Source organism: Carcharhinus amblyrhynchos, chromosome 12 (assembly GCF_965287045.1).
Source record: "Carcharhinus amblyrhynchos chromosome 12, sCarAmb.v2.hapA, whole genome shotgun sequence".
NCBI lineage: Eukaryota > Metazoa > Chordata > Chondrichthyes > Carcharhiniformes > Carcharhinidae > Carcharhinus > Carcharhinus amblyrhynchos.
Genome location: NC_137335.1, coordinates 13,078,117 through 13,094,637, shown reverse-complemented (window position 1 = coordinate 13,094,637; position 16,521 = coordinate 13,078,117). Strand labels below are relative to the sequence as shown.

The following is a 16,521-nucleotide window of genomic DNA, read 5'->3' as shown; positions in this document are numbered from 1 at the left end:
AAAAACTGCTGGGTTTTCTCTCCAGGTTCTCTGGCACTGTGCACAGAGAATCTGAGGGCATGGTTACCACCATCGTGCAAGTAGGGTGGAGTTTGATAGAGCTAGCAACGTCAGCTCCACCTGATCTCTTTTTAAAGGGTGCCCCCCCACCACACACACACACACACACACACACACACACACACTATTATTAATAACCACACAATCCAGAGGCAACTTTGTGTCCCTTGCATGAGTACTTTTGCTGTTTCCCTGGAGCTGCCATCATCACCCTCTTCCCCTCTATATCATCTATATCCTTGGTCCTTGTTGATCAATCATGATGCATTGTTCTACTGGCTAAAGCCATAACTCACTCCTGTAACACTCATCTGACATTTTCTTCTGCTATTTCACCACAATTGAGTTCAAATTTCTCTCTGCTGTTATGCTCTGACACATTAGTCTTCCCAGTGCAAGCTTCAATACTATTTTAGTACAAAGGACATTGGTTGCTTTCTCTTGGACAACCTTCCATAAATTTACTCCTTCTTCCCTATCAGGACACATCTGCTGGTTCTCCTACTTCCCATTTACTACACCTGCTTCAAACCAGTCTAAATCACCCTTTGGCTTTGGAAAGAGTGCATGCCTAGTTGATTTTGTTACCAACACATTTTAAAACTCCAAATTCCTTCCTTTTGGTATTTCACACACAGGAGCATAACTGCTGTACTCGGAAAAGGAAAATTTTCCCTTCCTCGACCTTTTGTGTCCAGGTCTCTCATTATCTTCCATCCCCATTTTCCCTGGGACAATAAAGCGGAGATTGCATATTGAAGTGCATCTGACACATGACTGATTGCATGGGGCACGCATCTCAAGAAATACATTATCTCCTTTTCCTCATGAAGGTTTAAAAGCTATTCCTGAAATTAGGGTGCAGGAGGTGGGCAATGATAATGGTAAATTCTTCCTCCAATATTTTCCCTCTGCTCTAATGACTTTCATGTCAAAACACCAAATTGGTGGAGTTCATAAATTTTTCTGTCCCAAAGATCAAGAGCAACTGCTCAGCTACTTCCTTCTCTATATCTTATACTTCCCTCATTATTTCCCTCACACTTTTTTCCTAACCCTTATCAATCTACAGCTTTCTGACCAACTTGCACTGACTGCATGCACCAAGTTCACGTCACCGTTCTGTACCTGTGAAACATTGCCAGCTCCATGCTCCTGCCTGTGTAACCCCTTTCTCTTCACTCCTGCTTTGGTTGCACAGCCTTCAGCCTGCTTTGTCCAGAAAACTCTTCATAAGTCGTTCTATTTTGTTATCTCTCCCTCTCTCTACTCGTTCAAAAGCCTTGTCAAAACCTACCTCTTTGATCTTATTTCTGATCAGCACTCCTCATCCTTTATTTTTGGTTATTTTCACTTCTTTGCAGAATGAGCTTTAAGGTATTAAAAGCGCTATATAATCTTAAATTGCTGTAAGCATCTGTTGCAGAATATATGCATTTGTATTTCCAAGCAAGTACAGCCAGTAATTAGCACAATTTTATGGAAAATGGTGATTTTGGCTGAACACTATCTACAGACGCAAAAGCTTAGGACATGCGTTTCCTTGTCTATTGTGGCACACAAGCTGTAAACTAGATGATTAGCAGGTGCTGCAGTGACACACATAAATGCCTTTATTATCTTGCTGTTTGGGCCATCAGTAGAAAACATCTTAATTGGAAACCGTAGGTGCTTGTTCATCAAGTTTGTGTCCTATTGTACAAATTTACCCACTTTATTCAAAAAATGTTTCTCGAATCAAAGTTTCAATCAATGAATAATAACTATCGCACACGCTGCAATTTAATTCATAAGGAAAAAAAGATTAAGAAACAGCTGCGATGCGGTACACCTTAAGCACTCCAAAGGAATCAAGCTTATTTGCTGTTCATGCTTTCGAACAGAAGTACAAGGCACAGTACAGACTGAAAGCTCTCGACTGCACTCATCCATATCCTAAAGATTAGGCTTTCAAGATTCAACGTTCCTTTTTGATCCGTTATGCTGAACATCTACTTTTTACTTTAAGTGCAAAAGCACTAGCCGGCCTCACTCTGCTGTTTTTGGCCTGTTAAGTCCTGTAATTAATGGGATGGCAGATGGCCTGAAGAACACACATTCACCCCCACCAGGCAAGCACGAGCAACTTCCATGCAAGATCCTTCACAGCAAAGAGGCTGACTGCACTTAGAAGCAATGTGGCACATACAGGCAAGCATATGTAGTGCAGCCACACCTAGTTAGTTTTAACCGCCCACAACATTCCATTAGCCTTTTATACTTGTACATTCCATCAGTCAAACTTCCCTTCTGGCTACTCATGCCATGAAATCAACCTTGAAACACTCTGTGATCCAAAAAAAAGTGAGCGGCTGTTAGGGCAACAGCTGCAGAATAGACGAATGATAACCACAAACTGATAAATGCTCCCTTTCATAAAATATCATAATTCCACCTGCAATCTGCCTTGTACAAACTCTAATTACTCAGCCGCTCTATTACACGACATCAGGTGGTAGGGGTTAGATAAACATTGTTTATTTCTCTTAGCGCAAGCTGAATAAAACCTGGGTATATATTTAAACTAAGCAGGCTACTAAAAGTGTCAAAAGACAACAACTTTCTACATGCAATCACAAACTAGCCAGAAACTAAAGCAACGTGAAATGGCAATAAACTTCAGAAGCTTGACACTTTAATTTTTTAATGCAGAAAATCTGCAAATTGAGTCCAAAAGAAAAAGATCAGGTAAGAGTCCCTATCTAAAGGATGCCAACTGACTTGCTATCTATTTCCACCATTTTCTGTTTTTTCACTTGAGATTGCTAGATTATTTGTTTTCCTTTTTTAACCTCTGTATATATTTTTTCTACACAGGTACGATAATGTTCCAGAAGAGCTCATCAGAGAATACAATTTGCAGCATGTGCCAACTGAAAATATGCTTTAGTTTCAGTACTTGTGGTGTGATTACAAGCCTTTTTCGATTAAGTCTCGAACAGACAATAATGAAAAAGTGCACTTAAAAGAATATTTGTATCATATCAACTGGTGCAAAGGTCAAATTAAGGCTACTTAGTACTGTGCTACCATCTAAATTAGGCATATTTAAGATAGCATTGTGGTATGCATGGAAAATGGATGAGTGCACAGTAAAAATGACCCACAAAACACATCCTGGAATATCCACTTATTTTGCACAGTTAAAAGAAAATTTGATTTATTCAATCACCATTATTAGCAAGTGCAGCAAGTACTGACAGAATTTCAGAATCTGATACCAAAGCATATTAAAAGACAGAATTTAACTGCCCTGTCATTAACATTATTGGCCTTGAATATAATTAAGAATATGGATAAGGGCTTCCAGCTGAACAGATTGGTTAATTGGTCCTTCTTAACCATCTTAAACATCTCGCCCCTGCAACTCCAACAATAAGTGCAAAAGCTTGGGGATTTTGTCATAAAGATTGAGTTCATCTGTCTCTGCTACTTCCCTTCCCCTATTCCTGCCACGCAATCCCTTCGTCTAGGTCCACAACATGCACTATTCACGAGCTTCTTTCCTGTATCCCTAATGCCCTTCGAGTCATTTTGTCCCCAAGATCCACATCATGCTCTATTAACCCTATCATCACTGTGGCCAACCATCATCACTGTGACCAACCATCATCTCTTCCTTATACGCGCTGTGACTGACAAATGCCCACCTTTCTCAGAGTTCTGTGTTTGAATCCTTCCAATTAGGTTTCTGTCCCAATTTCTCATAATCGCAATTGGTATTTTACACGACTGACTGTACTGAACTATCCTTCCTGTCAGAAGCTTTTGACAAAGTTGACCATCCTCCCCCAATGGTTTGTCTCCATCTGTTTTTGTGGTTGTGCTTAACTGGTTTCACACTTATCTATCTAGCCGCAGCCAGAGGGTGACCTGCAATGACTTCTCTGCCACTCCTACACCATTACTTCCAGAGTCACCAAGGCCCCCTCCTATTGCTCACCTGCATGCTGTGCCTTTGTGGCCTCATCTGAAAACACAACGTTGGTGCTACATATACAAGGATAACATACAGTTTTCCTTCACCATCACTCAAACTCCTCCACTGTCTCTAAATTATTAGACTGCTCCTCTGACATCTGCTATTGGGTTTGTTAAGGGTGATGAAATATAATGCAAAGTCTGAAGTAATACATTTTGATAGGAAGAATAAGGAGGGGCAATATAAGCTTAAAGATACCATTTTATCTCATTCCAATATCTGACTCTCCAAATACTCCAGCTCCTCTCTCCCTCTGCAATGTCTTACTTAGCCTGTCCCTGGGCTATTTTCGTGCCCGAAAATCTTCTCAACACCCCCAACTCCAACTTTCTGCATTTCCATCATATCCCATATTTGCCTTAATACCCAGAAGTTTAACAACCTCCATTTTGAATATACTCAATGGAGGTCAAATGAATATTGGAAAACTGAAGCCCCTGTCTTTGTTATCCACCACAAATACAGTTCTCTAACTAAAACTCTACCTCTCCCCCTGATAACTGCCTGAAGTTGAACCAGGCTGTTCATAACCTTGGTGCTGTATTTCACACAGAGATGAGCTCCTGACCCTATATCTGTAGTATTAATATGACCATATATTTCCACCACCATTACATTGCTTAAATCTAACCACACTTCAGCCTCATCAGCTGCTGAAACTCTCATCCATGTCTTTGTCACCTCTAGACTTGACTGATTCAACACAACTCTGGCAGTTCTCATCTCCCACTCATCGTAAACTTCAATACATCCACAACTTTTCTGCCCAGATTCTTTCATCCTGTCCAGCTGAGTCATCACCTGTGCTTGCTGACATAGGAACATACAGTTTAGGATTAGGAGTGTGCTACTTGGCCCTTTGAGCCTGCTCTATCATGTGCTAAGATCATGACTGATTTGCCTCTGATCTCAACTCCATATTCTTGTCCTCCTCTGACAACCCTTGATTCCTTTGTCTAGCAAAAATCCATCTCACTGAGTCTTGAGTAAAATCAATAATTCAGCCTCCCCTGCTTTCTGGGGAAGAGAATTCCAGAAACTAATGTCCAAGAGGTAACTATTCTTCGCATCTCAATCTTAAAATACCTCATTTTTAAGCTGTCTTCCTAATTCCAATCTCCCTAAGAGAGGAAATAGGCTGTGGATACTCAGGCATTGAGTATATTCAAATAGAGGTTGTTAAGACTTTTGGATACTAAGGAACATGAGGAAAATGTAGGATGTTGGAGTTGGTTGGGGGGGAGGTTTGGGAAGACTTTTGGGCACAGAACAGGGGAAGGTTAAACAGGACATTGCAGAGGGGGAGGGGAGCTGGAGTATTTGGAGACATGATGTGAATATGCCAGCGTTGGACTGGGGTAAACACAGTAAAAAGTCTGACAACACCACGTTTAAGTCCAACCAATTTATTTGATAGTAAACTCACTAGCTTTCGAGGTTTTCCGCTTCTTCAGGTGAATGGAGCGTTCACCTGAAGAAGAGAGAAACCTCGAAAGCTACTGAGTTTACTATCAAATAAATCGGTTGGACTTAAATGTGGTGTTGTCAGACTTTTTACTGTATTTGGAGAGTTAAAGGTTGGAAGGAGATAAAATTGTATCCTTAAAGCTTATATTACCCCTTTATTTTTCCTATCAAAACGTATTACTTCAGACTTCTCTGCATTATATTTCACCTCCTTATTTGTACCTTTCCCACCTCTGCTTTATGTTTGTCCTGGTTTTCAATTTTATTACCGGTCCTCTAAGTGCTTAAGTTTTCTTTAAGCTTCAGGTTTGATGATGAGGTGGGCCAGGATCAAGCTTGGATGTTAGGTCTCGTTGGTTGAAAGGCTCAGGCACGTTCATATCTGGACTCTCTCGAACTGGATCTGCATTCCAGCATAGGCACAGGAAAAGATGGGCAATAATGGCTACTAAAGTGCAATCAAGTGTTGTATCAAAGGCATTGGAATGAGGTTCAAACTGTGTCAATGCCAATGAAGGAGGACATTTTACCCCAGGATGCTCTGCAGAATGGAATTCCATTGGAACAATAGGATTAGCTTCAGACCCATACGTGAAGGTGACAAGTACCTAATTCAGTAGCTTTGAACATGAATCAATGTTTAACAGTTCAGAAGGGAGCGTTTAAGATTTGGGCTATTTTGTAGAATTCCTCAACCATGTTTTACTTACTGTTACAAAATTTAGATTGCTATTGTTCATTTATATTTAATTTCTATCAATGTTCAATACTGTAGATTGTGCTGCATAAAAAGGGATTTTAATATAATCTCCAAGAATGCAATGCATTATTTTCTTCTACACTTGAATGGTAGTATCACAGTTAATCTACCATTTTACTATCTAGTCACAATGTTGGCATAAATTAGAGGATGATCAAGATTAATAGTACAATGGTCATTTATCTTTAGTTGGCTATTTATAGACCTTTAAATATTTCATTTACTTATTGCCCATCTTGACAACTTATCCAGTCAAAAGTTCTTACGTTCATATTTATAATGGAAACTTACAGAATGGGCACATCAGCACCAAATTAACTTGATAAGTATAATAGAACATTTTGGTCAGTCAGAAGAATGAGGAGGTCGCATACTCTATGGAAAATAAATGTCTTAATGCAGTAGGGAAACGTGTATCTGCACCCTTAGATTCCTAAGTCACCAAAAGTAATGATTCGGGTTAATCAGGCCATGATGAAAAACTAAGTGTTGTGGATCACATCGACAGAAATGGGTCTGAAAGATAAAAATAATGTTAATCTCATACAGAAGCTTGGTTAACTCACACTTGGGACAAGTGTGAATGCTTCTGATCTCCAAATTACATGAAAGACACAAAGGCACTTGAGAAGGAGCAAAATAACGTATTAGAATTAACTGAGAGGAAAAATTGAATAGATTGGGGTTCTATTGCCTGGATAAGACACAAGGGGTGGCCATGAAAGCAGGTTTTGAGATTATGAAAATAAGTTTGACAGGGTAGAAATAAGGAAGATGAGACCAAAACTGGAAATGCAAGATAGTCACTCATAAACCTGATGGAGAATTCAGAAGGAACTGCTTAACTCAGAGTAATGGTTAAATGGCTGAAACTTGTTAAAAGTAGTTGAGGTGATTTTAGATGGATTTATGGGGAAGCAGGATAAGAACACAATGCAAGATAGGAATAGAAGGACTTATTGATTGGGTTAGGAAAAGAAACATTAAAACTAGAAGCAGGAATAGGCCACTCGGCCCTTCAAACTTTCTCCGCCATTCATTATGATCATGGCTGATCATCGAATTCAATATCCCGATTCCCCCCTTCCCCCTACATCCCCTGATCTCTACAGAAACATAGAATCCCTGCGTGCTGGCTTATAAGGGGTATAAACACTGTCATAGAACATTTGAACCGAACAGCCTGCTTCTGTGATGCAAAGAATTTGTGACACTACGTAAATTTGTCATTCTGTACAACAATCTCTTCTGCTCCTGCTGACTAATGTGCTACAGTGCCAGAGAGGAATCTTCAAATTGGGAAACATTGCATGGAATAAGAACATAAGAATTAGGAGCAGGAGTAGGCATCTGGCCCCTTGAGCCTGTTCCACCATTAGTAAGTTCATGGCTGATCTTTTTGTGGCCTCAGCTCCACTTACCCACCTGCCCGCCATAGCCCTCAATTCCTTTACTGTTCAAAAATTTATCTATCCTTGCCTTAAAAACATTCAATGAGGTAGCCTCAACTGCTTCACTGGGCAGGGATACTATAGATTTCTAGGAAGAAGTGATCAGGATTATTAGTACTATGGTGGTTTATATTTAGTTGGCTATTAATAGACCTTTAAAGATTTCATTTACTTCTTGGCAACTTATTCTGCCAAAAGTTGGAATTTGCTAGAATTTGGCAGTACTGGTGAGCTAATGAGTTTAACAGCACAGACAGAGGGTGGGTGGGACATCACAGGGTGTAGCAACGTTGGCAAGGGAGAGGTTTTGGAGTTTGACAGAACCAAATGGATGCTCCTGGCACAGGGTAGCATCAGGAATATAGTAGTTCAGGTATTCATAGAATCAGAGTGCAGAAAGAAGTCATTTGGCCCATTGAATCTGCAGCAACCACAATCCCACCCAGGTTCTATCCCCATTACCCCAAGCATTTACTTTAGCTAGTCCCCCTGACACTAATGCGCAATTTAGTATGGCCAATTCATCTAACCCGCACATCTTTCGAGTGTGGGAGGAAACTAGAACACCCAGAGGAGATTCATGCACTCACGGGTAGAATGTGCAAACTCCACACAGACAATGACCCGAGGCTGGAATCGAACCCGGGTCCCTGGCGCTGAGAGGCAACAGTGCTAATCATGGTGCCACCGTGCCACCCCATTGAGGGCACAGCTGAAGGCCTGGGAGCATCAACATGTGCTCTGGAGGCGGCTGCAGTGATGTTGTGGACTGAGGAATTGACTGCATAATTTTAAACGGTGTTTGCGAGTCCATAAACAACCCACTGGAAAATCTGGTGAGTTGTCCTGCTGATGACAGCAAAGTACAAGTTACATTTGCGCTTTCAGCCAAGTACTTTTCAAATTCGCCTCAGGCTCCTGACCCGGCAATTGAACTTTTTCAGAAAACACCCGACTTCTTGCAACATCTGCATTTTATTATCAACTGTTTCCAATTTTTTTTATGGCTTATGTCATAAATGTTACTTTTGCTGATAAATTTTCACTTAACTTATAAGCCAAGATGGAAGTTCAAACCAACTTCACAAAATTATTTTCAGAATTTAATAAGCATTTCTTGTTACACCCTTCCTGGGATTTGTAACTTTATAAATAAAAAAGGAAATTGATTTGCTTAGATTTCTACTCTGTTGATTTTCATTCTATTAACTAAGGGAATCAAATGCTCATTTGTTCACAAATAAGTCAATCAACTACTTAGCAATTGAACAGATCATGCCCCATTTCAGCCAATCACTATTTTCTGCCTTGTAAGCCACTAATGCCTTGAAGGTGTGAGGCTTGATTTTTACAATCAGCTTGGACAAGGGTAAAATATAACTAATCAGGGAGCAAGGGGCAGCATTTCCCTGCAGACTTTGGAACACTGTCGTCCAGCTCAAATCAGGTCAGAAGCCCGCACTGTGGAGGAAACAGATAACTGTGTGTTTCCCCTGAGCGAACTATTCATGGCCAAAGGGTGGGTTTGCCGTTCAATTAAGGATGGCAGGTGGGCTCTAAGAGCTGCAGGGTGAAGCAGAAGCCTCCCAGCTTGAAAGCAGCAGTAAATAAGAAAGAGGGTCATAGAGCTAATCCCTACAGGGCAGGAGGGGGTCATTTGGTCCGTTGAGCCTGCACTGCCAACAATCCCACCCAGGCTCTATCCCTGTAACCCGATGTATTTACCCTGCTAATTCTCCCTGACACTAATGGTCAATTTAGCATGGCCAATCAACCTAGCCCACACATCTTTGAACTGTGGGAGGAAACTGGAGCACCCGGAGAAAACCCATGCAGATATGGGGAGAATGTGCAAATTCCACACAATCACCCGAGGCTGGAATTGAACCTGGGTGCCTGGCGCTGTGAGGCAGCAGTGCTAACACTGTGCCGCTCTGGGTGCTTCAAACTGGGGTTCCCTCTCTCCAACATTTTGAAAGTTTGCTGTCTCCAGGCTGCTCATCTGGCTCCCCTGCTGCCTCTGGGAACTTGGAGGCCAACTGGAGAATCCCAGTTGGCCTCTATTAATACTCATTTAATTGGTTTCATTGACTACCTGCCACGCCCCCGCCCCCCGCACCCCCCCTTTTTTTTTTGAGAAGATGGCTTGCAGGCGTGATAGGGCTGGAGAATAGGCACAGAGATCGGAGGTGTTATTTTTGACTGCCTACCTTCATTTCCGGCCCTGATAAGGAAAATACAGCCCAAGAAATATTTTGAGCTTATCGGAACAGGAATCCTGTAATTAGAAAATATTTTTCCTTCCAAAAAACATTAACTTACTCAAATACGGAACAACACAACATACCTTTTCAGGTGCTGCTGCTGTCTACCCCTAAAATGGTCACTTGTACATCATCACAACCAAAATGACAGCATTAAAGCAGGGTGCAAGTCTGACAATTAACTTCTTTTTCCTCCATCCCATTAATAAAATAAACCCTTCGCCATGTCACAGTTTTTGGATTTGAGAGTTGCCTTATAATTGGCTATTTTGTTTGGTATCCGTTCAGCTGTTTCTCTGATACCCCATTTGATAGCAGGACCTCACTCTGTGGAAAGTGTCAGTAAGAAGCAAGAATTTAAATAAATTCAATTAGGTGCACAACCTAGAATGCACTTAATAGTTCAACAGCACTTATCACAGAGGAAGAGTTGAAATTATTTTAGCTCAATACCAAAGTTACATTCTAGGATCAGACTAGACAAGTTGTATCATTAAAAAAAAAATTTTGTAACAGCTTTAATTTAGTGCATTAAAAGAAACTCTCATTACAAAATGCTGATTTTTAAATAAGTGAGGTGTACAGGCTTGATCCAGTTAGGGTTTCATCCCATCGCTCTATGCCCTTCTTAGATCAATTGGCGTAACAGAAATGACACTGGTCCTGTCTTTATTTAGCATTACCTCATGGACTGAATAGGGACTGTACAAGGGCAGGCAGTAAAGTGCCAAGAATAGCTGCAGCCCACTCACTTGAGAACGCATACCCCTGATGGAGCTAACTGCAGCAGTGCTGAGTTTGGAGAGGATGAATTAATATAGTAGGTTGTTGCTGGAATAATGTCACCTGGTACCAAAGAATACTGCTCTTTACTAGACACTGAACAAGTTAAAACTACTTAGAGTCATAGAGGTTTGCAGCAAGGAAACAGGCCCTTTGGCCCAACTTATCCATGCCATCCACATTTGGCCCATATCCTTCTATACCTATGAAACTGTCTAAACACTTTTTGAAAGACAAAATTGCACCCGCCTCTACTACCACAGCTGGCAGCTTGTTCCAGACAATCACCACTGTGTGTGAAAAAATTGCCCCTCTGGACACTTCTGCATCTCTCCTCTCTCATCTTAAACCTATGCCGTCTAGTTTTAGGCTCCCTATCTTTGGGAAAAGATGTTGACTATCTAACTGATCTATGCCCCTCATTGTTATATAAGATTACGCCTAAAAAACTAAAAAATTATTTTGACCATTTTTAAAAAAGTCCTTTGCCAACAAATATTTCATAGAAATTGTTCTATGCATTTGCTTCTTAGTCATTTTATTTATTCAGTCAGTTTTCTGATATATTAATTCTCGCACCACTGATACCACCTTTTTCTTTGTTATTTTAATTCCTGCCTCATGAATGCACCTTTCGCAGTTGAAAAGTTGAGCGCTCAGACCTATTTCCAATACTGCCTTTAAGCCGGTTCTTGGATTGTGCAGCTGCACTCAAATGTATCTTTGGAGGAGAAATTTAGTGCTCAGTTTGGTGGAAAAGAACTGAAAATGGAGTGAACTGGCAGTGGAAGTGAAGCAACTTCATTTCCTGTTGTGTTCCTGCTGATCTTCTATTTTCATACCACGATTTTAGTTCTGGTTGAAACCCACTGTGGGCACCTCATCAATAGGTGCAGTTTGGGATCCCAATGATGTATGTGGGGCTCAAAGAGCATTTTCATCAAGTAGCAGCTTATGTAGCTACCCCATCAGGCAAAGCTGGCAAGACCACAAAGTAAGCGAAGAAAACTTTCCTTTGTGAGACCAGGAGGAACATGAGAGGCTTGTTCCTCACTGTCCTGAGCATCCCTTCCCTCCCCAAGTTGCAAACCCCTTGGATCGTTGCCCTTCAGTTATTTACCTGGGTGGTAATAGTCTTCCCTGGATGTCAGCAGGTGGCCACACGGTCATCTGCTGGTTGGGGAGCTGCCCCTTTGCATCCACATTGACGAGTAACAGACCTGCGCCATTCGGTTGAGACCCAGCAGATAAAAATCTGCTGGGTCTCCGAGACCAACCCCAAGGCAAGAATACAACCCAGTGGCAAAAACAACATCAACACTATGTAATTATCTAGCACCTTCAACGGAGAAAAACATCCCAAGGTACTTGACAGGATTTTTTTTTATTCATTCGTGGGACCTGGGCATCGCTGGCTGGCCAACATTTACTGCCCATCCTAGTTGTCCTCGAGAAGATGGTGGTGAGCTTCCTTCTTGAAGCTTTGTGCAGTCCACACGCTGTGTGTTGACCCACAATGCCATTAGGGAAGGAATTCCAAGATAGCAGTACATTTCCTAGTCAGGATGGCAAGTGGCTTGGAGAACTTGCAGGTGGTGGTGTTCCCATGTATCTGCTGCCCTTATCCTTCTAGATGGAAGTGGTCGCGGATTTGGAAGGTGCTGTCTGAGGATCTTTGGTGAATTGCTGCAGTGTATCTTGTAGGTAACACACGCTGCTGCTAGTGAGTGTTGGTGGTGGAGGGAATGGATGTTTGTTGATGTGGTGCCAATCAAACGGCCTGCTTTGTCCTGGATGGTTTCAAGCTCCTTGAGTGTTGTTGGAGCTGCACCCATCCAAGCAAGTTGGGTGTATTCCATCACACTCCTGACTTGTGCCTTGTAGATGGTGGACAGGCTTTGGGGAATCAAGAGGTGAGTTACTCGCCGCAATATTCCGAGCCTCTGACATGCTCTTGTAGCCACTGTGTAATCAGATATATATTTAAAAAAAAACAGTTCTTCCCGCCCCTCAGCAGGATCTCTGCTTGCCATCTCCTCATAGAGCCATTGGAAATTCAGCTGTCTATGGATTAGCCTTATGAGTTGTGTCTATGTGGCATAGCACATCGATGGCTCGTTAAGACTTCTTAAAATTAGCTTACAACTCGAAATACAATGAGGCCTTGTCAAGTGTCGCCTTTTCTCATTTCTACCTTATAAAATATCAGTTGAGGAACCGTTGTTTGGACAAGGCATTTCCCGTTATTCTGCTACTTTTTTCAGGTGAAAGGGCCTGGCACCGACAAAGTATAATCTGTTCCATTATCTCCGCAAACCAATTAGGACCTCTGTAATTCAAAATGGCTTTCACAAGAACAATTGTAACAGTGAATATGAATGCTCAATATCAATGGGTACAAAATGGCACATTACCAAAAGATATATTTGATAAAACTTAACATTTATAAGAAGATCCTTATGTGAATAGAGTCAAAAAGCGCTGCTGGCGCCAAGCAGTACTTAACAGCTGCAGCTCTCTTTTTGCCCAGTCTGATTAAGTGGAATTTACTGCACTGATCACTGAACCACCCAAGCTTTATAATGACATGAGCACGGTTGTTAGCAATTCTTACTCCAAATAATGCTTTAGATTTCCTACAAACTGTCTACTCGTTGCCTTTGTTGCTCAGAGTCTTTCTTCTTCAGCAGGCGACATCTGCTATATGGTTTCAGCTACTAAATTAAGCATGATGATGAATATTACAAAAAAATGTCAATGTAGCATGAAACACATTACCATCCTTGAAAACTCCTACACCTGTCATGCTCTTAGATAAGGTGCTAATATGCTAATGCAGTCCTTAGAGGGTTAATCAAAGTAGTCCATCAGCTTCAGCCAGGCTCCTCCTACTTCTGGCTGCAGCATGCAGACTGTCACATTCCTCATTTCTATCAGTGAGTTTTAAATTGCCCAGACAAACAAGCAGAACCAACGAGCTAGAAAAGGTCACACCTGGCGTGTGGTCGGCCTGCTCCCTGTGTCCAATGCTCCACCCACAATTCTCCAGGTTTACGCCACTCTGTCTACTTGTCTTTTGTGTTTCCTTCCTCCCCCAGCTGTTCCATTCAAAAAGCCAGGCTCAGCAATCTGCCCTCCTGAAACTACTTATTAAGCCAAGCTGGCTCAAAAGACCGGCTCAGCACGTGCCACTTCTTATCTATCCAGTTTCAAAATCCAATTGCGTGGTGCTTAAAAAACAAAACATAAATGGACTTAACTCTCATTGGCTCCCCTGAAGCAATTCGAACAAAAGCATGAGTGACAAAGACATTCTCCAATATGGCAGGTGTTAGTGTCAGATTCAGCCTCAAGGCACATAGGCAAAAGTATTAGCTTTCAGTTAAAGCTCAGACATGCAGAAACAGGGAAGTACCATTCGTACAGCAGTATTGTTAGTGCAGCTACCTAGTCAGGTGTTAATTCCCAGCACCACTTGTTCCAAAGCGCATCATTTCTAATTAGGAGCTGCGATAAGGAATAGCGAAGCTACTTTTGCTAGCAGCATAAAGGACAAGCTTATTAGTAAAGTGCAGTGAACAAAGTGGTGAGACGTAGTCTTTGTGACCAATGTGGTAGTGACAGTCTTACCTTTAACAATAACTGTAATCAGACCTTTAAATATTTAAATCTGAAGAAAGAGAAAGAAAGAGATAAAAAACAAAATGAGGTGAATACAAACATACCAGTTCTGATTAAAAACAGTATGAATAATTTTGGAGGAATTAGACTTAGTGTAAGGGCAAACAATGCTCATTTGATTTAACTGCTGCTGTGTGAAATTGAAGAGTTACATTAATGTCTGGCAACAATTTTCACCAGTAATTAAATTGCTAATGTATACTTTCACATTAACTCACAATCAAAACTGAAATGCAAGACAGAAGTGTTTTTTAAATTGGGAATGTAGCAAAGTAATTTGGATTTTAAAATTCCTACCACACACACTCAATCATGAGATGCTATTCCTTTTACACAAAATTAACTCAGAACAAAGCACAGCAATGTAAAATTATTTATTGTACAAGACGTATATAAACTGGTGGGGTCAACTCTTAGAGGGTTGGCTTGGCTCATTGTCTCAGTCAAATCAGTTTCCTATTAGATACTTTCTGAAAAGGATGATTAAGAATCTAAATAAGACACGTCAAAAAATGAACCACAACTTATAAAGGGCTGTATATAATTTGCAAGTTCTCCAAACTTAGGCAACACATACCAAGGTATGCATAACTACATTTCTAAAAACATGGTCTGAACTTTCAAAATGAAAACTGTCCCCAAATTTTGAGACCAGGTTACATTTCGATCTTGCTGCAGAAAGATATTTCAGATGGTGTAAAAAAAAACTGTCACATTGAAAACACATGAAAATAACACAGGCGATTTCCAGGTAAACAATTAAACAGGGTACTGTGTTATGAAAAGAAAGTGATAATTAATAATACTTGTCAGTTGAAAGCCATCTTCCCTCTTGGGAGTAGACGTGATGCACTGCTGTGTAATTTCAGCACACTCCAATCTGAGCAATTGTGAAGAGGGCTTTTGTAATGCCAGAGGAGAATGATTTCTACTGTTCACTGTTAAAACTTCATAACAACAATGGTAATTAGGCATTTTAATCAGCAACAGAGGGCTGTTTTCTCTTCACTCTTTTTCCTGTATTTTACATGAAGCATAATTCTGAATCATCTGCTTTAGGTGGAACACATCGGTGACACCAGGATGTTTGAAATGGGGTTGGCTTTGTTTTACCCGAGCTACAGCTTTTGTACATGCATTATGGATGAACCACAAATAATTGTAAAAACAAAACCCGAACAAGCTGCTGTCTTGGTTAAGACGTAATGAAAAATAACGAACTCTGAGGTTCAGTGGTTTATGATTAACCCTTCAGTAATGTATAACACTTTGCTGCTCAGTCATGATGGCCAATTTTCTCATAGGCAACTCAGTCAACTTATTTTGTAATAAAATCATTGCAACATTTACTTAGAAGGTGTAGCGTTTTTATGATGAGCATGAATCATCTGCAGATTTTCATCAGGCATGGTTTGAAGAAAGCTACACATTGAACTAGCTAATACCAGACCCATCTTAAACAACACATACTTGTTTTCATCTGAGTGTATTAGAAAGAAACTTTAATTATTTTGCAGCTCATTGCTCAAAGACTAAAATGTTGATTTAATAATGAAAATAATGCTGGACGTGGAACAAGAAGCACTGATGTTTCAGATGACATGCTAACTGAGATCTTCTTTGCTACCTCAGTACTATTTTAAGAAATGCAAGGGAGTTCTCACAATGTCAGGGCCAGAACCTATCCTTCAATTATTAAAAATAGATTGTCCAGTTATTGATTTTGGTTGCTTGAGGGACTTCGCAGCGAGAAAATTGATTGATGCATTTCAATATGTTACAACAATGACAACACATCAGAAATATTCCAATCAAACACTTTGGGATGTCTGAGGCTGTGGTAGGTGCTATGTATAGAGACAAGTTCTTTCTGTCATAGCATCCACTGAGCTGGGATGTAATCTTTCTAGATCACTGCTGTGATTAATGTGCTAGAGAGCCTACAATAACACTGTACTATGTGAAGCCTGGGAATTGGGGCTAGGCTATAGGTGAGGGCAAAATGCACTGCCAATCTGTGCAGACTGTCGAGAC

General features: G+C 40.8%; 1 protein-coding gene across 2 annotated transcripts in view; it reads right to left on the bottom strand.

Moving 5' to 3' along the window:
* The window catches only part of ralgapa2 (Ral GTPase activating protein catalytic subunit alpha 2), a 474,330-nt gene that overhangs the window by 14,406 nt on the left and 443,403 nt on the right, over positions 1-16,521 (bottom strand). For both annotated transcript variants that reach the window (XM_080200068.1, XM_080200069.1), the window contains one exon: positions 14,437-14,476. In XM_080200068.1, the coding sequence (XP_080056194.1) occupies positions 14,463-14,476 (14 nt within the window). In that variant the 3' untranslated portion in view covers positions 14,437-14,462. The remainder of the gene's footprint in view (positions 1-14,436; positions 14,477-16,521) is intronic.